This window comes from Thermobia domestica, chromosome 11, assembly GCF_964235325.1.
Source record: "Thermobia domestica chromosome 11, izTheDome1.hap1.1, whole genome shotgun sequence".
Classification (NCBI taxonomy): Eukaryota; Metazoa; Arthropoda; class Insecta; order Zygentoma; family Lepismatidae; genus Thermobia; species Thermobia domestica.
Window position 1 is genome coordinate 21,307,980 of NC_137464.1, and position 25,870 is coordinate 21,333,849.

Below are 25,870 nucleotides of genomic sequence, written 5' to 3' on the forward strand. Positions count from 1 at the left end.
TGTGATTAGGGCTTATTTATTCTATGAGTTCAAGTTGGGCACAAAAGGTATTGAAGCAGCAAGAAAAATTTGCTCGGCCTTCGAAGAGGCTATAGTTAGCGAACGAACCACACGTAAGTGTTTTAAGACCTATTCGACTGCTGATGGGAGCCTTAAGATAAACCTCAACCTAGGAGACCAAAATCACTCAATGTGGACTAGCTGAACGCACTTATTGAAGAGGATTCGAGCCAGATATGTCACGAACTCGCTCAACGATTTAGGGTAAGTGATGAAATCATTCGTTTACGTTTACATGAACTTGGGCGATCGTGGAAGATGAGCAAGTAGGTCTCGCATGAGGTGACTGCCGCGAACAGACTCCAGCAGCTAAAACACTTGCTCATCCTTGCTGAGTAGGAACAAAAATTGTCCAATTTTGGACCACATTTTGACGTGTGATGAAAAGTGGGTAATGTATGATAACAAGAAGCACTCATACCATTGGTTGCTTCCCAATGATCTAATGCTTCTGTCTGATCAACCCAATATTCATCAGCGCAAGATCATGCTGTGTGTACGGTGGACTACTGCTGGGATAGTGTATTTTGAGTTTTTGAAAAATGGGAAGATCATCACGAAAGATGTTTACTCAGCACAACTGCAAACGGTAGTTACCAAACTTGTCCAGAAACAGCCAGCACTCCTGAACAGAAAAGGGGTTCTGTACCAGCAAGACAATGCGAAACCTCACACAGCAAAGGTGACCCTGGAAGTGAGCTCGTTACTTGGGTAGGAACTTTTACCTCACCCTCCTTACTCCCCAGACGTCGTTCCATCAGATTACCGTCTCCTTTTGGCATGCGCAATCAGCAGTTCAGAACTCGGGAAAAAAACGCAGTGGCGCAGTTTTTGAGTCGCAGAATACAAGTTTCTACAAAAATGATATCTATGAATTTGTTCGTAGATAGGAGAAGGTTGTAGAAGCGGATGGAAGCTATTTTCCTGAATAAATATTGTGTAAACCTCTTGTATGCACTTTTTTTAACGCTCAAATAGCACGAAATTTTTTTGGTCACCTGTTATTTTTAACACGCAAGCATACTATCCAATCGCACAGTGTACGCCTGTACACTGCAAATAAACACTATAATACAGTGAATAGAACGTTTTTAAGTTTAAAATCAGGAATTTCAAACAGAACTGGCTGTTTCTAATATTGTTCCTTGTTTTCGATATCCATTAAACGGAAGTCTGTAAGTCTGAAGGAAGAATGTATACGTATTGTAAATTTCTCTGAATGTATTTAATGTTTAGAAAATATTAGTGCGTGAAATAATTCTGATTATGATATACTTTTCATTCTGAAAGAATACCAGTTATAAAAGCACCAATGACGTCATAGGCTTAAGACATCGAACTGACCAAGAATGATAACTGAAAGTAAGAAAATAGTTTGATCACAAAATTCTTATTCATACATTGTATTAGACATGCGTTTTCGGTACTATCTTGCAACTTACAGGATTTTTGTAACCTTTAAAACAGTTATGTTTCAGATAGTATAGTATAAAGATCTTTTCTTTCTTTCTTTTCAGTTATCATTTTCGGGCAAAAATAACCTAATAAAAAATACTAAAATTAACTTGCGCTCAAGTCATACTGCTATGCACCGTTGTTACTTTCGATAAAAGAATATTCCCAATCTTACGCATCGTTTTCCTCGACGAACAAATTCATTCTTAATTCTTGAGCTGTGCATATTCTGCAAGTGCATAACTGATATTTACGAATGGATATAAACAAACTTAATATTATGAATCGAAACAACGGAAATTAATACACATTTCTGGGAAGATAATTTATTTCTGTGCTAAAGAAAATATGAAATTATATATAACGTAACTATGTATATACATCCGTACATTTATCAAAGGCAAACATATCACATGCAAATAACAAATATTGCTTCAAAGTCAGATTAATATTTTTACCTTACTCCGTGTTACTTGTAATAGGATCACATTATATTAACTCCATCATAGATGCACCATATTGTAGTCCAGAAAATGAAGTACTATGCTCATTTTTTTCATTATGTATTTACAAATGACAGTAATGATTCAAACTGTTTTAGGATATACTGTCATACTTTCTCAGCATGTTATCGTACAAACATCACGAAAGTCAATATTATACATTCTGTTACTATAGATTACAGACAGGGCTATAATACAGTTTAAGATTTCTCGATTGCCGATGAAAGCTAACTATGAAAATATGTATACCATGTAAGTTATCTGATTGCAAATATTATAATTATTATCTTAAATTACTTATTTCGGCAAAAAGCCGCAGTATCAGTAACTAGTCTTAGTCAATTACATGTAAAATACTCTCGGGCCAGCCAGCATTTTTTTTTAAAAGTGTACTTAGTCTTAGGGTTAGTATGAAGAGACATGTGAGGTTTCATTATATACTGGATATCTACCTAGGTTCTGTATCTCGACCTACTGAAAAACCCAGAGTACTGAGATAGATTGTAAAATATTACTCATTGATTTAATAGTACGTCAACCAGTCTAAGATATACAGAACAGATCGCAGAAGATAGAAAATGATGGACACATTGTATCAGCCAAGCGAGTAACAAGGATATCCCAGCTAATAAGGAATGAGAATATCCTAACCAATCAAGGATTAGGATTTCACAGCAAAATAAAACGTACACAGTCTAGGTTCAGAGTCTTTTAACTCATATTTATGAAGTGAAGTAAGTTGTAAATATTTGCCGTCCATCACTTGCACCTTCTAACTTACTCCATTCCACCATAACTGTTTGACCTTGAACCATGGAATTTTCAACATTTTCCCCTACTGGAGTTTCAACTGCCTGAACAAGTGAACTATCGACACATTGAACCATCGAATTATTCATACATTCAACCGCCGTATTGTCTACAATCTCCACTATGGAAGTCTCTACATTCTCTGGATTATGCGACACTTGTTCGTGGAGTTTTAACTGTTTTTTGTCTAAAAAGCACAATCCACACACATTACAATTATATGATTTCTCCTGAGCGTGACGTTTTCTGTGCTTCACCATATCAGTTCGCTGCGTAAATCCCCGGCCACAAAAGCCACAAACATATGGTCTTTCTCCCGTATGAGTGCGAATGTGATTGTTCAAGTAGCCTTTCCTGTGAAATCGCATTGGACAATAAATGCAAACATAGCGCTTCTCTTCAGAATGAAGTACAGCGTGAAGCTTTAGATAGTACGCGGAGCGGAAGCTTTTATCACAGACTTGGCATTTAAAAGGAGCTTCTCCCGTATGTAGCCTCTGATGGGTTTCCAAATAATATTTATAATTGAACCCTTTACCACATATTCCACATTGATAGAGTTTCTCCTCCGAGTGGGTTGCTCTGTGGATCTTAAACGCACTCTTTTGATTAAACAATTTACCGCACACTTCACATTCGAAACAATACTCTTGAGGGAACTTTTTCTGGTGTTCCCGGATTTCTTCGCTTGTATGTTTTTTCCTGTGCTCCAATGTGAGGCTAAATGTAGGAAATGATTCTCCACATATACGACATGTAAAATTTCTAGCAACTCGACGGGTCTTATTAGCATTATGAGTTCTCGTGTGAGCAATCATATTATCTCGTCTTGCAAATGCATGTCCACAGTAAGGACACTTGAAGGGTTTAAGACCGGTATGCAAGAACGCATGACTTCTAAGATTCGCTTTCGTTTGAAATGTCTTTCCACATGTAGAACACACAAATGGGCGTTCTTGTGAATGAATTTGTCTGTGACGCTCAATACCGTCCTTGGACGAGAGATTTTTCCCACATTCTTCACATTTATACATCTTTTTAACATAGCCTTCCTTATGCGTTTTCTTATGATGCCTCAGTGTGCTCTGATGCTTAAAACTTTTTCCACAGATATCACAAAGACAGAGCTTAGCTGTTGAATGAGAAGCAATATGGCTGTCAAGAGAGCCTTTCGAGGTAAAACTTCGATCACACAGCGTACACTTATACTTCGGTTCAGACGAATGACGAAGCAGATGATTTCTCAATACTCCTTCGGCTTGGAAAACTTTACCACATGTCATACATGGATAGTGTCGTTCTTTCCAGTGATTTTCTTCGTGTCTTTTCAGGTAGTGAAGTGTCGTAAATTCTTTTCCACAGTACTGACACACAGCAGGGTGTTTCTGTCGATGAATTTTATAATGAACCAGTAACTGGCTTGAAAACTGAAACTCAGTACCACATTCACTACAAACCTTTGATCCTCGGTGTGGCATATTTTCCTTCCTTACCTTCACACCGTACCGCTTAGTTGCTCGTCTCTTTCTCCTACGAGTTTTAACAGGAAGTTTCTTCGGCTTCTCTGTTACTAATGAATCACCTGCATCGCCTACTTGTACAGTGGCAGTATTGCTTAGAAGTCCCGCTTCAGCTAAAAGCTCACTAATTATTTCATTGCTCCCAGTATCATCATCATCGGAACCATCCATAAAATGCTTATTTACAATTTTGTGAATAGTTTCAACTATTTTCGTTCTCATTGATTCTCCAAGGCCATCAAAATCATTTTCCATGACACTTGATTCACTGGAAAGTTTGCCACCAACACTTGTGTCCATATTAGCAGTAGCTTCGTCATAGTTACCCGTACATGACACTTCAATGCTTTTCAATTTCAACACTTGCATATCCAATTCATTTCCCATCACATTCTCTGTTTCGGATGCAGTGTCTGGACGTGGTGAGCTGAAACGAAACCAACGATACTCACTAGACTTATATGGAGGAAAGTGATTTGACAAGAAAACATGTTATGGTACCTTAATAGGTTTGAAGTGCATGAATACAATATAAATACGAATTCACAATCGGTAATCACATACAAAATAAGGCAAGAGTTGCAAGACGCTATTTGATTTTAAAGCCAGTAGGTGGAGGAGACATTGTGTAACTTCATAAGCACGGATCATCTTGAACACTACCGGAATCTGTGTGTTAGTATATTTAATCAGAAAAGGAATCATGCGATTCGGCAAACAAGATTAAAGTTTTTACTAAAAATTAATTCGTTTTATTTCCGAAGTATGAAGACTTAAAAAAAAATAATTTTAAAAAATCTCAATAAATTTCAAATTTATATAAATACGTATTCACGAAGGCGGTTCGAATATTTCTTTAGAATTAATATTCTTTTCCAAAAACGAGACTACATGACGTGTGAGTCTATAGTTCATTGTGGAATTCAACTACAAATTCCCTCTTAAGAATCAAACACGAGCTACAGGAATAGATCACTCGGTGTTAACTATTCGGTAGGGACAGGGAAATTTCGCAATAATAATAATAATAATAATAATAATAATAGGAATGGATTTTGAGTTGACTGATTGAAAATAATGTTAAAAAATTACTACTAACCATGGCAAAATATAGTACTTTTAAAATTTCATGGGAATATTGCACGAACAATGCCTTCAAGCCACGAATCATAACGCAAATTTAAAGAGTTACCAAGAGGACAGCGCATGCATCACATGATTCCTACGCTCTTTTAGCTGGTATAATGACTAGTGCAAAAGATCCCGGGTTCGATTCTTGGTGGGAAAGCATCGAACACATGACAGTAGTTCAAATCCTACTTTAGAAGTGTAGCTCTCGTCCTATATACCAGCATCTAACAAAGTATGGAAATGCAAATTACTAAATCATTACGAGTGTCATCGAATTGGCCTAAAAGATACCACTATGTTGACTTGTTTACTGAGGAAACGGCATTAAAAAAAGGATAATTATTTATGTTCCAAAAGTATAGTCTGCGCTAAAACAAAACCAACTTTTCTGCTCTTGGAGGACAAGAAACACGGGTGACGGTATTTAAGGGAAGAGAAGCTCAATATTTTTGTATCTCCTCATGACAAAAACAAGTGGGCAACCCTCTGTAATGGTGACAGTAATTTGACAAGATGGCAGTCAGTGCTTGGACCTAATGTCCTTTTTGACAGTTTCACTGCTGATACGAAAAGCTGGTTTCGTTTATAGCCGTATTATAGTACCTTTCTTTGTGGGTTCAGGAAAGCCAGGATTGTGAAACCAAACGTCATTGGACCTAAAAGAGAGACAAGAATGGTTTCGGCATTGAAATGGAGGAGTTAAAAGCTGACGGGTTTCTTGCTTGAATGTATATTATTAAGACTGTTAATTGAAAATGTGTCAGAAAAAAGTGTGTTCTAGCAAAAGAAAATTGCACACAAAATAGTAATGTGTATTAAAGAACACACACGGAATTATTTGTCACCCTTTGAAGTATAGGTAACCGAAATGCGGTTAAAACTTTACTGAATTGATTGATTTATTTGTACTTGCGTTTTCTGCCAGCAGCGATACCATGTAGGACGATATTAACAACAGTTTCAAAGTGCAAAGTAATGCGCCTTCGATGCTCTCTCACCGGGATCGAACTCGAGACCCCAAGGTACATGCGCTACCCATTGCAGCAGCAAGGAGAGTTCAAGCTTTGAGTAATTGTGTTAGTGGCGAACTACACTTTTTACGTTGCTTGGTAGGAAAACTTTTATTCTTCTAGGGTCTGAAACACTTCAAGCTTTTGGCTTTTAAAGCGAAACATTATATATACACACGGTGTATCGAAAGTTTAAAGTCAAATACTAATTCCGTTAATATTAAAAATAAGAAAAATGCAAAGAGAGAAAAATTGTTGGAAACAGGAGCTTTTCAATCTAAAATGCTAGAAATATTTTAACCCCACCAGCCTTTTGAGCTCAACAGTGGTAAGGTGCTCAATGTTAAACAAAAAACGTTTCAGTTCGACACGTTATTCGAACGAAACGTTAAGGGCACGTGAAAATGATACATGGAACGTGCACATTGTTGTGTAAGAGAACCAAGAACACCTCGAATCGGTGGTATGCTGAGGGCCTAAGGGAACAGCCTGCTGAACTGGCAATTTTGATTTTTATTTAACATTGGGCGCCTTACCACGACTAGTGCGATTGAAAAAAAAAAATTAGATTGAAACCCACCTACTTCCAACAACTTTCCATTTTTTTTTTTCATATGTTTACTCCTAATGGAGCTAGCCTTTGGCCCAATACTTTTGACGCACCCTATATATAATCACTATAGATTTAAATTAAAATAAGAAATGTAAAGAAATATATGTTTATGATGATCAGGAAGTAATTATTCATAGGAATGTTTAAAATTTCATGAAATGGGAAAACAAAATGTTTGGTTTCTGTATTTCAAATGGTTTGCTTTACTTGTTGATATGTCACAGATTACTACCATACATATTGCTCAATTTGTTTCCTTACCTTGCTGGGTGAGCTTCAACACGCTCCCGGGATTTGACTTCACCTAGGAGATTGACAGGGTGAAGATGAAGTTTATTAATACCTGTTTCCTTATAGGAGTCTCTTAGGTGTCTTTCCTAACGTTTGGGGAGGTTTATAAATACGTACCTAAGTATTTACCGTACGTAAAGTTTTTAACTGAGGCATGCATCTCCACCGGGAAAGAAATCAAGATTACGTCCATGAAGGGACCCGTCACGAAAGAACCCCAAATGTTATTTACAGAAAAGAACACTCCGACCTTTTCCCAGTAACTCTCATTTGAAACCTAGTTATGAATATTTACAAAACTAAATCACACGCCCAATATGTCAGGCATCAAGATTACGAGGGGGTGCTGATAAGTCCTTAGCTTTGCCTCCTTTCCCCTTCCGATATTTATAATGTTTGTTTTTATTTGAAAGCTACATGTGTCTATATGTTTGTGACGAAATATTAAAACATTGATACTAAGGAAAGTTATTTTTTTTTTTTTTTTAGGTGAGTGCTTGAGATGGCAGGGCAGCCCAACAAGTTCAACGATGTTGAGAGTCAAGCGGTGATGAAGTTCCTCTTCCTCTAGGGGAAATCTGCAAAGACGATCCATGGTGAGATGCAACAAACATTGGGGGTCCATGCACCTTGTTATGCCACAGTGAAGAACTGGGTTGTGAAATTTAAGACAGGCCATTTTGGCACTGAAGATGACCCCCGCCCTGGGAGACCATCCATAGTGATTGTGCCAGAAATCATTGAACAGGTTTATGAAATGATTCTCACAGACGAATTTCTGCTAGAAGTATAGCAGAGGACCTAGGTATATCCCGTGAACGCGTTGGTGTCATTATTCGCGATCATCTGCACATGAACAAACTTTCTGCCAAATGGGCGCCGAAATGTTTGCAAGCCGATCAAAAGCGTGCAAGAATGTTTGCTTCCAAAGAGGTTTTGAGCAGGAAGGGACTAATTTTGTGGAACGTTTGGTCACGGAGGATGAAACATGGATCTATTTATATGATCCAGAGACAAAGGAACAATCAAAAGAGTGGCGTCACAATGGTTTGCATCACCCATCATATTCACCTGACCTGGTTCCATCAGACTACCACCTATTCCTAAATTTAAAGAAACACTTGAAGGGGCAAAAATTCGCCACCATTACAGCAGTAAACTCATGATTTGACACCCAACCAAAAGTTTTATTTAGAGGGCCTAAATAAATTGCAGGTCTGAAGTAAAAAATGCATCGAATTGAAGGGAGAGTAGAGTATGTTGAATAAATTCATCAAAAAATTTTAATTTTGTCTTATTTTTCTTAGTAAAGCTAAGAACTTATCAGCAACCCCTCGTATTTCAATGAAGTGCACACAATCTTATATCTAATATCAATTAATATTTTTACTTTCATTTCGCCTATTGTTCTTGAATAAAAGGCTGTCTTTCATATAATTCATTTATATTATACACAATCATTTTACCCTTCTTTTGAGGAGAAACAACAGCCAGTTGTACCAGTTTGATGATGATGTTACGACTGTACTATTGATTTTCACTGTTGAACATTAATGAATGCTTCTTGCCCTATAGCTTTGACAAGAAATCCGAACATGTTTCTTAGCATGTTCATTTGAATTAATGTTTAACGTCGTTTTGTTACATTTAATTTTTATATCTTTCTTGTTACTTTTTACACTTCTAATTTCTAATTACGAAGTGCACTACTAATCAGGGTGCGAAATCATAACTGTCGAAGAGAAGAGAGGGGCGGGGAAGAGAGGTGAAAAAAGAAAAAATAGAGAAACTCTTTGCATTGGAATATTTCGATAGAGTTCACATATACGAACATTCATAATTATTGAGCTATATAAGATTAGGGATATCGATAACCACTAATTCACCCATTAATTACATATGAATTACTGTAATTAATTGCAAATTTATAAACAATTGTGTCACTTTTTCACCCTAAATTAATTATTAGTTAGGGGAATTTGCTTCCAAAAAAATACGTATTATAAAGAGGAAAATTTCTGCAACCTCCAGGGTTTTGGACTATGTTGCTAATAATTTTAGCTTTAACTACTTGAAGGGCAAGGGGAAAAAAGAAGGAATGTCACAAAACTGCATTTTCGATAAAACGGCGGTTTAATATTGAAAACCGCGTAAAAAGAATAGGATTAGTTAAATCTTTTGTCCCTTTTTACATGGACATTTCTACATCTACGCATGATTGGCATATATATTCAAATACTACCAAGGGTCACCAACAGATAGGACAAAGCACCCGATAAAGCATATCCATGGACATTTCTTGTTTTTTCCCCTGCCATTCACTTTCAAGCGTTCACCAGCGTTTCTCAATCTGTGGTCCACGGACCAAAGAGGCCTTGTGATTCTCTTAGATAAAACATTAGTCCAAAAGAAGGCAGAAAAATAAAGAAAAAAAAAAGTGAACTGTACATCACACAGTGTAGTTGAGAATCTTATAGGCTGGAGATTACAAGAGCAAAATCTTTCACTTTTTCTCATTCTTAAGCTTTTCAGTACACATCCAAACATAGAATGACTGCAAGAATCGGCAGGCTTATTCATCTCATTAGTGTAAGTAGCAACATTCAGTTATTCTTTTTAATATAATGTGTTCCGTCGTTCTGAAACACAAATGTATGGGTCGCCATGTCCTCTTTGACATGTTGCATTGCATCTGAGGAATTATCATTCAAAAGGCTTCTTCCATACTTGAGGGGCATGTGAGTATCCGGATGTGCTCTGTCGTGCTGTACACACAGATGTTTGGGCCTTGACATGATGCGTAGCATCTGAGAAATTATCCCTAGAAAGGCTTCCTCCACACTTTCGTACAATTCCTTATCTGTCCTGTATGAGATTTACTAAAACTCAGAATGAGTTGTCTGATATAGTAAGGTCCGGGTTTTCTGGGAGCCATTTCAATAGCGATGGGGATGTTGAAGAACCACGCACAATTCAGCGACGTGGAACTTGTTCATTAAAATGCTCTACGTCACCTTGACAGCAGGGCTATCACACAATGCTATTTGCAATCATGGAAGCTATGTTGCCAATGTCACAACTAGAATTACACTGCAGTACAGGATAATGGAACTTTTTAAGACACCCTACCACAACGAGAAAGCAATATGCCATTGTATTTAACCAATGTTATGTCTATGGGAGAAGTCACTAGCTTTAGTTCGAAAGAACAATGTCATCCTCGATATCTCGGCGTACAAATATAGCTCAAGAAAGAACCAGACATTCTTTATTTTACGCTTGTGTGGGCACACAAATCCGTATCATGGTTTTTCACCTGAGAAGTTGATGGTAGATTCGACTGTTCTCAACATTTTCGAATTTTGTATCAAACTTTGATTATGGGCAAGCTATAGCACTTAATCCAAAACCAAATAATACTGCAAAAATTAATATCATGGTTAGAAATTGGTTTCGACATTATCAACGGTACCACATACTACTTGTCTTACATACGAAATACAATTCGATTCCAAGGAGGCGCAGATTGTCGCAAGTAGACTCTCTTGTGGCAAGATGTTACACAATAAAATATAATACGTTCATTTATTCACTTCAATGCTAAACATATGGAACGATTTTTGGCCACCATTTCACATAGACGAGGTCAATCTTAAAATTATTTCCCTCTCGAATCCTTCTACTAATGTCATACAAAATTAGGTTAAGACTGTCTCAAAAGGGAGTGTCATTAGTTCAAAAAAAGAAAAGAAACGCACAAGTAGACAATAAAGAGTGTCACTCGCTCAACGCATTAATACGAAATTTGTAATAGGTGTAATAGGTGCATTAATTTTATCTATTGGTGCTTTTAGGCTATTCTGTATCTTGAAAGGCCCACACCCACGAGATAGGGACAACAAAGAAACTGCCTAGAGTTTATTTAAGTCTGGCGAAACATGAAACATGAAGCACAATTAGTTTCTAGATAATCAACTATTCGCATATGTGTAGTAAAATGGAAACATGATGTACTTAAGTTTCGAGCTCTAAATCGGGGCAATTTAACACAAAATTTTAAGAAGTTTTTTAAATTTACTTCGCTTAGATTTTTTTTTTTTTTGCTTTGATAAAGAATAAAACAAAGCTGTAAATTACGATTCAATAAAGATAAATTATTATTTTAATGAGTTTTAACGTGAATATATTTATATATATGAAGAGAGATTTGTAATGATGTTACTTCTTTGTTTTTTCACATATTTACATGGGACTGGGTAATACGGTTTTTAGAAGTCTAATAGTAATAGTATGAAAGTTTAAAACAAATTTAAGTTTAGCTTCTTTGTCTCATTTGAGTCATTATTGCTAATTTATATATGAAAATACTCTTGAATACAAAGTTTCAAAAGAGAGACTATTACCTGTTTTTATTTACTTTCAACAAAACCGTGCTATGTTCTTTGCCATGGTTTTACACCTTCGCATAAAACCTAATGTACATTATCTCTATATGTGTAGCTTTTTATACCTCGCCATATCACTAAGCTGAGTAAACGCACGTCCACATACGTCACACATGTAAGGGTTTCTCACCTGTATGAGTACGAATATGATCATCTAAGTGAAGTTTTCTGTGAAATCGCATTGGACAGTAATTACACGCGAATGTTTTTTCCACAGAATGCAGGCATCTATGATGCTTCAGATAGTTCTCCGATCGAAAACGCTTTTCACAGATTTCACACTGAAACGGAGTTTCTCCCGTGTGCAACATATAATGAGAGACTAAATACCTTTTAACATTAAAACCTTTCCCACATACGTCACAGTAATACAGTTTCTCTCCTTCGTGTAAGTAATAATGTTGATTCAATAAGCTTTTCTGACTGAAATGTTTACCGCAGATATCACATTCGAAAGATGTCACTTTATCTTCATTTCGATGCTCCTTTCGATGTTGCAGAAGAAGATTAATAGTGTGGAATGATTTCCCACACATACGACAACCGAATTTTCTCTCTCCAACTCGCGTGTGAGTGTGGGCGTGGACTAACATGTTGCCCTTCCTCGCGAAGCTACGTCCACATACGCTACATTTGAAAGGGTGCACTCCGCTGTGCAAAACCTCGTGAACCTTTAATCTCCAACGGTTGAGGAAAGCCTTTCCACATGTAGCGCACACAAACGGACGCTCTGTAGAATGGACACATAAATGGGAATGCAGGCTACTTTTACTGGCCAACTGTTTCCCACAATGGGGACAATTGTAGAACTTTTTCACATAACCTGCTTGGTGAGTTTTTATATGGACCTTAAGACTACCTACATATTTGAAGCTTTTCCCACAAACATCGCATAAATTACAGTTTTCGGTTGAGTGAGATTCCATGTGTATCGAAAGGGACGTTTTAGAAGTGTAACTTTTATCACACACTGAGCACTGAAATTGTTTAGGTGCAGATGAGTGACGACGAATATGATGTTCCAGCACAGCTTCTGATACAAATACTCTATTACAAACATCACACGGAAAATGTTTTAATTTGAAATGGGTCGCTTCATGTTTTCGGATTGCACACGAACTGGAACAAATTCTTCCACAATACTGACACACAAAACACCGTTTCTTTTGATTGGTGTTCGATTTTCTTTTGACTTCTACTTGTAATGGCAACTGTGACCTGTGTCTTTTCCACGAGGACATACAATTACCACCACCAAGTGACGTTATATTGTTGGTTTCATCTCCAATTCGAACTGCAAATGGGACGTTCTCCTTATTGTCTAACTCGGAAGAAACATTGCTAAAAAGATTTGCTGCAGTATTCATAACTTTATCTTCAGCTGAATCACTTACTTCGCGTGTTATAATCTCAATACGGCTACAATCCGTTAAACTGAACGCACAGAAGACAATTTCTCTACACGTTTTATTTTGACCACGAGTGTTCACGTAATCGTCTGGAATACTTATCTTGTATATACCAGTACATCCTTGGGATATAATTTCCGATGCATTCTCAAATGTTATCTCTTGTAAATTCATGATATTTTCTCCTACTTCTTTTGATCTGCTCCTACTGTCTGTATTTTTCACTGTTGTTTCCGGACGCACAAAACTGAAACGAAATTAACGATGCTAAATTTGTAGCCTTTGATAAAATAAACCATATATTTTTTAAAAGAACGAAAAAGAATCTCGCACTTGAAAGTGTATTGGATTTTGATATAGCCAGTGTTACAAATACTGTTAATGTTCACTGAAGGAATTAACTAAGAAAATTACAATTTCTCTGATTCCAGGCGAATGTCGTAGGTGAAACAGACAGACTATGATTCTTGGGGAAAATAAAGACAATTAAGTTCCGATCTTCACACAAATAATCCGTTACACTTTCCGGAGAAACGGAAATACAGCAATAACGTCACTAACATGATGAGGTTTTGGATGCGGGATATCAGACAAAGCGAATAATACAAACATGGACTGAACTTCTAAATTCTCTTTTTTAATTTAGTTTCACCGAACAAGAATACATGAAAACTTTTTTGTTTTCTCTAATCAGAGTCATGAATTTGAATCCAGCATCTGGTGATTCTAACTGGAGACTTCCCCTCAGTACAACTAGGTGAATGCAGTGATGGTGCCTTTGACATATGGAACCCTAAACGACTTCTATTCAAACTTCTTTCCCCTCCTTACTTTTTGATGTTTTCAAATTAAGTGCTATTTCTAAAACTTGTTAATAAATAAGTAAGTAGAGGAGTAACGGTTTTTCACGGCTCATATGTAATATATTGGTAATTATCACCTGCGTTCTAGTTTGACCAGCAATGAATTGATTTCTTGTGGCCTCAATCAAAACGATACGATAACATTATCGTTACTATTGACTAAAGAAATTAACTAAGAAAATTACAACTTCTTTGATTCCAGGCGAATGTCGTACGTAAAACAGAGAGCTTATGATCCTTGGGAAAATAAGTACCGATCCTCACATAAATCTATCGTTCCTAAGGAACTGTTAATCAACTTCGAATACAAAGGCCAGTATAATGCTTTTGTGTGTGTGTGTGTGTTTACGATTCCTTGCTAAACAGGATTCAGTTGGAGCTAATTTACAATTGTTAAGTTTTGTAACTGTAGTATAAATATGTAGCCGTAATCTTACTTCCTGGCTCCTACAGTGTAGATAACTTACACCATATTTTGTATTTGTTTCATTTTACCAGAGAATAGTAGACGTTGCACCATTAACACTGAAAACATACATTATAAACGCTTCGTCATATCAGGAGGGGGAAAACGTTGGTTGAAAAGAGAAAACTTAACGAACAGAATAGCTGCTCTGAAGAGTCCGGGATCAAGATTACGCCCACACTTATTTTTCTGTTTTTCAAGTGTTTTTACGTGTGATTATGTTCTCAGTATTTTTGGTAAGTCAAATTTTCCTTGCCGCTTCAGGATTACCTTGTTACAGAAGTAATACAGGATTACCTTGTTACAAAAGTAATGTAAACACCAATACACTACAACCAGGGCCGCTCTACCATATGTGCATTTGTACGGGGCGGTAAGTTTTAAGGGGGCGACAAAATCTGTCGTAACTATATTATTTAAAATAAATATTTCTTGTTGGAAACAGACTTCATGATGATGATCGTTAAATTTACTACGCTGATCTTCTATTTGAAAATTGCATTCATAAATCATGTTTAGGTAGTATTAGTTTAAGGTCACATGGACAACGCTAAAGCAAATGGTCTAACAAATCCCAGCATGAATTGCTTGATTGTTGTCAAATACAAGAACTTAATTCTGGAACAGCAGCGAACACTTCTTCTATTTAGTTAGTTATCACAGTTTTGATATGAAAACTAGTCTTGTCTTTGTCACAAACAAATTCCTTTTCATTGAAGGTGGAAAAAAAGTATTTTTCTAAAATATTTTTTTAACAGATGTAAAAGGAAAATCAAAAAATAAAAGTAAAAGCGGTAGTTGCACTGGAACTGCAAAATGATATATTGAGATTCAAGCTCCAAATTGAATTCTATAAAAAGAATGACCATCTTTCCTCTGTCGCTGTGTTTGTTTTCTCTTTCACTAACATAATAGATTATTATTTAAATGAAAATAAACACACACAACGAGATTGTATTTGCAGTGTTCAGGTCTTTCTGAGTGCGAGCGCTCTTTCCCTCCCCTTCGTTGTTCATAATGAGGCAGCATACTTACAATCGAGCCTTTCAAGATTTGTTCCTTCTGGAGAAAGTGGGGAGGGGCGGAAAATTATCTAGGGCCAGCCCTGACTGCAACACCTAATTTTTGTAAACTGAACATTCCTGTATAGCGACTAACTTGTGTTAAAATTGTGCTGGGTAATACTACTGTGTAGTATGCGAGGCGGTCTAGTGCGGATTTATGTAACATACTGGTGGTGAAAAATGGGAGAGCTTGTCCATTTACGAAGTATGCAAATTGAAGTGCGAGATAAGTTGGAGTTAATGTATCCCACGACGGTCAGTGTGTTTAATGCATAAAGAGCAATTGTATCCAAGATGATGATGATGATTTACAGAACTCGTCGAATGACATTATGAGAACCTACTAGACAAAGAACATTTATCATTGGTCTTTCATGCATTTGTATTTGGTCTAGGAATTAATTCGTGCGGGTGGACAAGAGATGGCGCAACGAACGGAGCGTCCCACAGTTCCGTGTATCCACACATGTGTTGCAAACCCCTGTCATCGCGTATCGTTCGTAGTATAGGGCAGTGGATTAAAGCGTCAACAACACCAGTTTGTAGTTAAGTGAACATGGTGCAATTTGTGCCTGATAAAGTGTTTTTGCGGGGTGTCCTGCTGCATTACTTTAACATGCAGAAAAGTGCGACTGAAAGTCATCGTATTTTGGTGGAAGTGTATGGTGACCATGCTCTAGCTGAGCGAACGTGTCAGAAGTGGTTTGCACGGTTTAGAAGTGGTGATTTCGACTTGGCAGACCAAGAGCGAGCTGGACAGCCAAAAAAATTTCAAGACGAAGAATTGACAGCATTGCTCGAGCAGGATTCGTGTCAAACGCAGGAACAACTTGCAGCAGCATTAGGCGTTGATCAAACAACAGTCTCCAAACGCTTGAAAGCCATGGGAATGATTCAAAAGATGTCACATTGGGTTCCACATGAATTGAAAGACAGAGACGTTGAAAGACGAAAAACCATTTGCGAATTGCTGCTTCAACGACAGCGTAGAAAGGGGTTTCTGCATCGAATTATTACGGGTGATGAGAAGTGGATCCATTACGAGAACCCTAAACGAAAAAAGGCCTGGGTGAAACCAGGTGAACCAGGTCCATCACAACCAAAACGAGATATTTACTGTGCAAAGGTTATGCTGTGCATATGGTGGGATATGAAAGGTGTGGTGTACTATGAGCTGCTGCAACCGGGTGAAACTATGAATGGAGAACGTTATCGACGACAATTAATGCGTTTGAAGCAAGCTCTGGCCAGAACACGACCAGAATGGGAGAACAGACATGATAAACTTATTGTTCAACATAATAACGCTCGCCCACATGTCGCAAAACCGGTCAAAACCTATTTAGAAAATGTCGGATAGGAAGTTTTACCCCACCCGCCGTATTCACCAGACGTTGCTCCTTCGGACTACTACTTGTTCGATTGCATGAACAACGATTTGATTGGACAGCGGTTTACTTCTTCAGAAGATATCGAAACATGGGTCCTGACTGGATCGCTTCCAAGGATGAGGACTTCTTTCGCCACGGAATCCGTACATTGTCTGACAGATGGGCGAAATTGGTGGCTAGCGATGGACAATATTTTTCTTAAGGTATTTATGTATTTTGTGTTTGTACTACAGCTTCAATGTGTGCGTACCAACCGCACGAATTAATTCCTAGACCAAATATATTACAGTATGAATAAATCAGTTATGTAAGGGTCTTCTTAAAAGTCATTACTTACTGTTGACTGAAGACACAATTATTTTCTGTGCACTTAATATGAATATGAGAGTTCTTGCCGCTGTTTATTATTATTATTATTATTATTATTTTAAACGCACATCGTGACCGAGAAAGACAACAGGAGTCCGTGAAATATCTCCCACTAACAAACCAAATAAAGTTAGTTTTATTATTAACACATTACAAACCGTTAAAAAGAGGAAGGAAAACTGGTTAGGAGATAGTTTAGGGTAAAAATGTTTATTTTCAGAATCACGACTACAATGAAACAAGTCTTTTAAGTTTTACGTCTCACGTTATGCCGGCTAGGCTAAATGAGATGGTGACGATGAGAAATGAAGAAAGTGGGAGGAAACGGAAGGACCCCGAGAAAACCCATGCACACGGTGTTTGTCCACCACAAAGTTCACTTGGCGCGAGCTGGGATCGAACCAGGATCCCAGGTACGAAAGGTGAACGTTCTACGACTGAAATACTGCGGCACCTTCAGTGAAACAAAGACGGCAAAGGTGAGACTACAATTACTGGAAGTTCGCCAAGGTCACTAGTGCATAGAAGCTTTTGCTATGCGGCATCATGTAACCTGCCAGTGATGGATTATTATTATTATTATTATTATTATTATTATTACGATGATGACGACGTAAAACACTGTTGTTGAGATAATCGCAATTTTCATAAAGTAGTTCTCAAATAAATTATGACGTCACAGTCTTTCAGAAACAACTGCTCAGAAGAATACTTAATAAGAATACTTTATAACTAGACACTAAGTGTTTAAGCACTAACAAATGGCAAACGGGCACGTAAATAGTCAGTCTGTCACATTGAATTATGAGCTGCGATTTCATATTATAAGTTTTTAAAGGGGTCAATTCTCTCTGATTATACAGCACTTATAAATCAAATCCTTCCATTACCAGGAACCAAGGGCGGATCCAAGGGGGGGCTAAGGGGCTATAGCCCCCCCTCTTGACGCTCAGGTTTACACTGGATAAAATGGGTTTCAATTCAGCTTTACACTGGATAAAACGGCAAATTATGGTTTATCCCCTCCCTTGATCATATCCTGGATCCGCCACTGCCAGGAACGTAAATCGGGCTTATTTAAATCAGACAAGTACATACAGATAAAATTCACTTGAAATATTTTCATTTTTGAGCAACTTAGTTCATTTTTAGTTTGTTTTTGTTAGTCGTTACAACTTCCTTACATTTTTTTTCGTGGGGACATTGTTTCCATGTATCGAGGTAGAGCTTACCTTTGATCTGGGCGTGTTTTATTATTATTATTATTATTATTATTATTATTATTATTATTATTATTTTAAAAATTCTTGGAACTGACAAACCTTTCTCCAAACAAAAGATTTATGTAATCATGTCAATGAAATGCTGATTACGAAGAAAATGCAAAGAATAGTCAGTATGAGGCATTCAAGCAATAATACAGGCAATGTAGAGTGAAACAGACAAAATAAACTTCAGCCGTTCATTTCTATCATATTTTACACATTAAGAAGTAGGCGTTTCCCCTAACATTCGGTCTCTATGCAGGTCTCCTTAACAATGCGTACTTTACTAACACTGTTTACTGTTTTGAAGTCTCTTTTCAGCACGAAGGCAATATAAAACGCTGTCTTAGAACAGGGTTTCTCAACCTGGGGGTCGCGAAGATACGCGGAATAGATAAATATAATTAGAATCTAATAGCGGAAAATACTTTTAAACATTGCTTTGAATTTTGTTCTGATAGGCATATTTTTTATTTTTATACATAATGTTAAGAACAACAACAAAACACTAATCCGCAATGGCTGTGTTGCGTTTGTTGATAAATCAACAATGAACAAATTATTCTGTCGGCAATAAAAGGGATTGCTTTTGTTTCGGATCCTTTGTTGTTCTTTGCAGAATTGTTCACGTATGTGTGTGAACCTTTTTTTCCAGCAAACTGGCATTTTTGGTGTGGGATTTTATTTGTTTCCTAAATTTTAAATGCAAACAAGTTGATTTTAATAGTTTTTGGTAATACTGAACACATACACAACAATGTACCAAATTCACAACAATATGATGTAACTCAAAGTGGTGACCTTTCGAAAATTAAAATACTCAATAACTTTTTTTCAAAGAACTGCGGAAGTTTTTTTTAAAAAAAAAACAAAATTAGAAATCAGTATTTTTTTATCATGACCCAAATTAAGGAAGTTCTGAAGTTTTAAACTTTTCAAATGGCTTCATTTTGAAACAGTGTGATGGATCGGATTCGATATTTGTAACATGAATGAGCTTTCCAAATTTGGTTTTAATCCATTCGCTTTTAGGGAAGTTACTGGATCCACTATATAGAAGAAAAGGATTCTACTACTGTAGAAATAGATGGATATCATGAGATCTACGCAATAGGTATATTAAAAATCCCACAAAGCTTATTACAAACCAGAAATTATAAGGAAGTCACTGGCAAGAGAATGTGATAAAATGGGGGTCGTGATAGGAATTAGGTTGAGAACCACTGCCTTAGAGGTTAACAAGGGATCCGAATCACATGAGTTACTATCAGGAATCAAATCCTACTCCCTCGCACAAAAGACGATAACGCGAACCATTTATCACGAAAAAGCTCAACTTTACTGAAGAGTAACATTTTGAAGTGTTCGAAATTAGTGAATTATTAAATAATCCTCTGAATTATGGGATAATTTGAAAAAAACACTGTAAAAGAAAAAAAAAGCAGTTTCATAATTACCTGTCAACATCAACGATGTAGGCTTGCGGTTCTTTTGTTCTGAAGATGATAATGCTTCCGCTCAAATTCGCAACCCATGAGAAACTCACTGCAGTGAACCAAGCATTCAAAGTCCCGACAGGTCAGTCACAGACATATAACGATACAAACTCAGCTCTAATGAGTCAGTCCGCGGCAATGAGTCGGATTATCCAACATGTAAGCTTGGTAAGATACTGACCAATTGTGATCGTATTACTCTACAAAATATAAAACAGTGGCCGGTTTCAAGGTAGTACTCTCGTTTAGAAATTCGGAACTGCCTAACACTACAAAATAAGATGAACTTACAAATGTTTTCGATACTCATGAAAATGTTCGAAACATCGTGTGATAATTAGTCCTTCGTAAGTGAAAATATTCAAGTACAGCAAATTTTGCTACACTCAAAAAGTAGCCCCTTAATGAAATTAAATTAAATCTTTAGTATGATGCCCCATGGTTATGCTCTGCAGAATGAAAAAAATGAAATGAAATCTTTAAGTTTTAAGTCCCACGATTATGCCGGTTAGGCTAAAGGAGACGGTGATGATGAGAGATGAGTGAAATGGTGGAATGAAGAAAGTGGGAGGGAACGGAAGAACCCCGAGAAAACCCATGAGTACGGTGTTTGTCCACCACACAGTCCACAAGGCGCGAGCTGGGATCGTACTAGGGACCCCAAGCACCGGAGGTGAACGCTCTACCACTGAGCCACCGCGCCTCCTCTCTGCAGAATGCAGAAGACGTATGAAGACAATGGAAGGATCCCGAGAAAATACGATGTTCTCTACACAATATCATACCGCCTGAATTCGTACCAGGGACTCTTCTTTGCACGTTCTACCTCTGAGGTGCGCCTCATTTCAGTACATTACTTCATTTTCAATAAATTTGCTGGAGGAAATCTTCCATTCTTCCTATGAATTTTTAACCAAGTTCTGCGATACTATTTTAGTAAAATAAAACCAGAAGTTCAGTAATTGTAGAGATGATTTTGATTTCCTAACAAATATTTTTTTAAAAATCCCCTTTTATCATGTTTCGGCATCTTTCATGCTGCAGAGCACACTACTAGCGTTCGGCCTACTAGTAGATGGTGAACAGCCAGAACACAAGCTTTCATTAGTGGTTCAGAAACAGGCTAGGATTTTCAAAGCTAGTATTCACACATTTAAGACTTGAATACTACAATAATATCCACAGGTAAAATAATAGTAACATTAACATTTTAATTCAATAATGAATACTATAATTTTACAATAAAATAATATAAATCGACATTTAAATAATGAATTCTTCAGTCTATTCGCATATAAAGAACATCTTTAAAATTTAAAATGTACTGGAACTATTTAAACGTTAACAGAAATGCCCATAATTATTAGCTTTTGCAGAACAAACAGTTTTACTTTAGTCTAAAAGTGAAAACTAAATATCAGAGAAAGTTATATTGATGATCGGACGGAACATAAGGCATATAAAACTTCACACACGTTTCTTTGAAAAATGAGGGGTAGAGAATGATTAGTAGTCTCCTGTAAATTAACTAATGTAATTTATCAAACAAATATCAAACAATCACAATATGAATATTTACCTTATTTTTACAATAAGTGGGAATTAGTAGTGTCCTCTATCACTGCTGTGTCTGGAAAAGCAGCGGAAAGAATATCCGCTCTAACGAGCAAAGTACATGGAAGTGTGTGTACCGAGAGTTCATGACCCTTCAGCTCTTTTTTCTGTTTAAACGCCTGTCCACACAACTGGCACAAATATGGTTTCTCCTCACTATGTGTTCTGCGGTGTTTGACCATATCTCCTCGCTGAGTGAAGGCACGACCACAAAATTCGCACGCGTACGGTCTCTCACCTGTGTGTATCCGTAAATGGACATTCAACTGATCCCTTCGTCGGAAACGCTTTTGGCAATACGAACAACCATGTGGTCTAACTCCCGAATGGATAACGACATGTTGATTGAGACTAGAAGCACATCGGAAGCCCATGCCACATATATTGCATGTAAATGGTTTCTCGCCCGTATGTACTCGAATGTGAGTGTCTCGACTGAGTTTTGCGTTGAAGCCTTTACCACAAAACTGACATATGTAAGGCCGTTCCCCTGTATGGGTGCGGTGATGATAATCGAGTGCTGGTTTCTGATTGAATTTCCTGTTACATATCTTACACTGGAATGGACGTTCCCCTGTATGAATACGCAAATGAGTTTTTAGAGAGACTCTACTCGCAAGGTACTTTCCACACATATCACAACGGAAAGCAGTGTTTTCCATAATTATATTCCCAACTTTGCCTGTTTCTTCTAAAATTTCTTCATTTGTATGGCTTCTTCTATGATTCAGAACAAGACTTATAGAAGTAAAAGATTCTTTACATATTTTACACGAAAATTTCCTATCTACGTTATGTTTCTTATTATGTTCTGTTAAATTTCCCTTTCTATTAAACCTAGCTCCACACACATTACAATTAAATGGACGCAATCCAGAATGCACAGCAATATGCTGCTTTAGTTGTTGGTTTTTGTGGAAAGCTTTTCCACAGGTAGTGCAGAAATACGGACGCTCGCCACTATGTATTCGCTTATGCTCATTCAGCTTGGTTTTCGTTCGGAATATTTTATCACAGTCAGAACACTGAAATGTCTTCAGCATAAAATCTTGTTCATGAGTTTTTCTATGAGATTGCAGATTACTCACGTGCTTATAACTTTTTCCACATAAATCACAGAGAAAATGTCTCTCAGTCGAGTGGGATGTCATGTGAACATCGAGACCGTTTTTTGTTCTGTACCTCTTATCACAGATTGGGCATATGTATGATTTTAATTGCGCATGCTTCTGTTCGTGATCTCTCAAGGATGACTGCCAGCGGAAAGACTTCTTACACTGGGCACAAGAGTACATTTTCATATCTTTCGTATGACGCTTTTCGTGTGAATAAAGTGGCACTTTTTCTTTAAAAGTTTCTCCACAATACTGACACATGTATTCTTCATCCGAACGGTGTTTGTCTTTATGGTCAATAAGATCTTGTCGTAAGTCAAAAACAGCATTGCATATCTGACAAGCGTAAACTATTTTATTTTCTATTGGATGTGATGAAACAATCGAATTATCGACAGCAGCCCGAGATACACATTTTTTATTGCTTTCAGACGCGGTATAAAATTTCTGCTTATCGATAATTTGTTGAATTGCATTAACTATTTTGGTTTTCATAGGTTCTTCAATTTCAGCGAACTCTTTCGAAACATTTACTTCTAAAGAAGGTTCATTTCGAATTACATCATTACCAGACGACGATGTGCGATGTACAGAGGACCCCACATACACTTCCGCGACATTTGTAATTTGATAATTACTTTCACTAACATCCTCTATGTTATCTGCTTTGGAATTAAGCGCGTTATAATTCTTTGACTGGGAGCCCTTATTACAAGTATGTTCGGATTTTAGAGATGAAGCAACTAGATGATGGCACGAACTACAATAATACAAATCATCTTTATGAAAATTTACTTGATGAGCTAGTAATGTATTTTTATCAAGATAAATGTCATTGCAAAAGTCACACGGGAACGCTTTTTCACTGGAGTTATTACACCATACCTCATTGGCCGAGCTCCCATTTCCACTTTTACGCTCAACACCCATCAACTGTTCACAAGCCGTCTGCAGAGAACTAGAATCCGGAGTGAAATACAATTCACTTGGGAGTAAATTAGGATTTAATCGTTCTGTGAAAATTTCTTCAATATCATTCCCCATGGATAACACACAATCTTTAGTAGCATCAAGCTTAGTGACTTTTGCTTTCAATGGAGATACCATAGCCGTTTTCTGCACTTGTGGAGCAATCTCCGCACGTGACAAGCTGAAAAGAAACGAAGAGACCCAACTAAAATCCAATCACGTTTCAGTCTGAAGCATTTATAAGGGTGATAATCGACGCATTTACAGTTTGAATATTTTGAGGATAAAGTATTGTCTTTAGTCATATAGTAACAGCTGAAATATCATTAGAAGCTAGCATTTCACTAGAGTAATAAGAATCGCAGAATGATACTACAATACTGTACAAATCAAATTACGATTTCATATAGTACGAAAATGATGTGATTTCTATATATTTTGAGATTATATCAAACATACATATGAAAAATAATTCCGCAGGAAAAATAGGTCTGCGTAAAATATATGAAAGGTATGTTAGAACCTTTATTTCTCCCTTGGGAAGCTGAAATACCCACTGTTTGCACGGGAAGAATAGGCTTATGAAAAATTCCCCTTTACCTCTTCCTCTTAGGATGAGTATTTGACTTGAAATGATAAAAGACCACAATTATAAAATCCCTTGCTCTTTTAGAATATGGGTTTAATTAAAATGTAATGATAAAATCCTAGTTCAACCGAAGTGCTATTTATGTTAAAAAATTCATTTCAAACTGTTGAACAGTTTTCTCATGATGGTGTGAGAGACAACGTCGATTTGAAAGTAGTGAAAAAATATAGAAGTTGTCCCTGCCTCTTACATGCGGAATTGTCGGAAACGCTGGGACATTTGTTCAACTGTTTTTAATGGTGAGTTTAGAAACCGAGTTTCACCCCCCAACTTAATGTTACACAAAGAGTGAAATCCATTTATCAATATAATATTCTTGAGTAATCTATTTTCAGCATATTTTTTAATACGCATTTTTAATCGAAGTAACATGTTAAGAACTCACGTCGACCAAAATGTTACTTATTTTGAAATATTCATTTTAAATGGTTCAGCGTTGTGGATTAGTATAGCGGACAAATATATATTCTGAATTATAAATTACGACTTTGGTCGCTATTTGAGGGAAAAAAAAAAGAAAAGAAAAGAAACTCTTTCTTAAGGAACGGATTCTTCACAAGAAAATGAACTTTTTTACAACATTCAACACTACCATATTTTTTAAATCGATACATAGACTTTCTTTTTTGGTATTATCGCTTTTATTTCCAAAATATTCGTATTATTTAACTTGAACGAAGGTTAATGAACAATAATTTTCGAGGCCCATGTTTTTGTTGTTTTCATTCACGGGCGTCAGAACCACCGGGGACGTCTTCCCCTAATATTTGTGAAACTGTTTTCGTCCCCTCCAATATTTTAAGTATCTTAGCTCAAAAGTTTGTTTCCTATTGTGAAAAACGTAGTCAGTTTTTGGTCCTACGACGGTAAAGGTGGAGTAAACTGCTAAGTAACAAATATGGTGATGGTTTTTATGGTGTTCTTATTTAGATAGCGAGCAGCAAAGCGGGTTTATTTTAGCTATTTAAAAAAATAAATAAATACACTAATTTTTAACTATATATTGTTGAGCCTCATTTATACTAGTTGTATGTTTCTAGCAGGGTTTGCCCAAGTGGGCCCAGCCCGAAAAAACCCACCTGGGTTTTTTACTTTTTTGTTAGTGTATTATTGGTACAACTAAGGTGATCACATTGAAAGTTATTTTTATCAAATTTTAAACTTTCTTTGGGCGAATTATATGCTTTCATGTTAAGATAGACAACAATATTCAACATAAGACCTTTATAAAGCTCTAAATGCACTGAATGAATGAATGAATGAATGAATAAATAAATAAATAAAACCCTCACCTTAGCTTGAGATAATTATAGAACAAATTAATGTGCGGATTATGCTTATAGCCTATTTGAAGTAAAGTAA

The 25,870-nt window shown here is 36.7% G+C and overlaps 2 protein-coding genes across 7 annotated transcripts in view; both read right to left on the bottom strand.

The window, feature by feature from the left end:
* Nucleotides 1-25,870, bottom strand: part of LOC145663968 (uncharacterized) — a 129,980-nt gene that overhangs the window by 28,988 nt on the left and 75,122 nt on the right. The gene's annotated exons all lie outside the window — the stretch shown is intronic.
* Nucleotides 1,816-23,940, bottom strand: LOC145663969 (uncharacterized). 3 transcript variants are annotated; one of them, XM_081730210.1, is made up of 2 exons: nucleotides 23,776-23,940; nucleotides 1,816-4,775 (listed from the first exon to the last, which is right to left on the bottom strand). In XM_081730210.1, exons 1-2 carry the CDS (start codon nucleotides 23,793-23,795, stop codon nucleotides 2,741-2,743), a joined length of 2,055 nt encoding a protein of 684 aa, XP_081586336.1. In that variant the 5' UTR covers nucleotides 23,796-23,940; the 3' UTR covers nucleotides 1,816-2,740. The 3 variants fall into 3 exon arrangements, with proteins under 3 accessions (XP_081586336.1, XP_081586337.1, XP_081586338.1); XM_081730211.1 differs by lacking the exon at nucleotides 23,776-23,940 and adding an exon at nucleotides 21,741-21,880; XM_081730212.1 differs by lacking the exon at nucleotides 23,776-23,940 and adding an exon at nucleotides 11,969-11,993.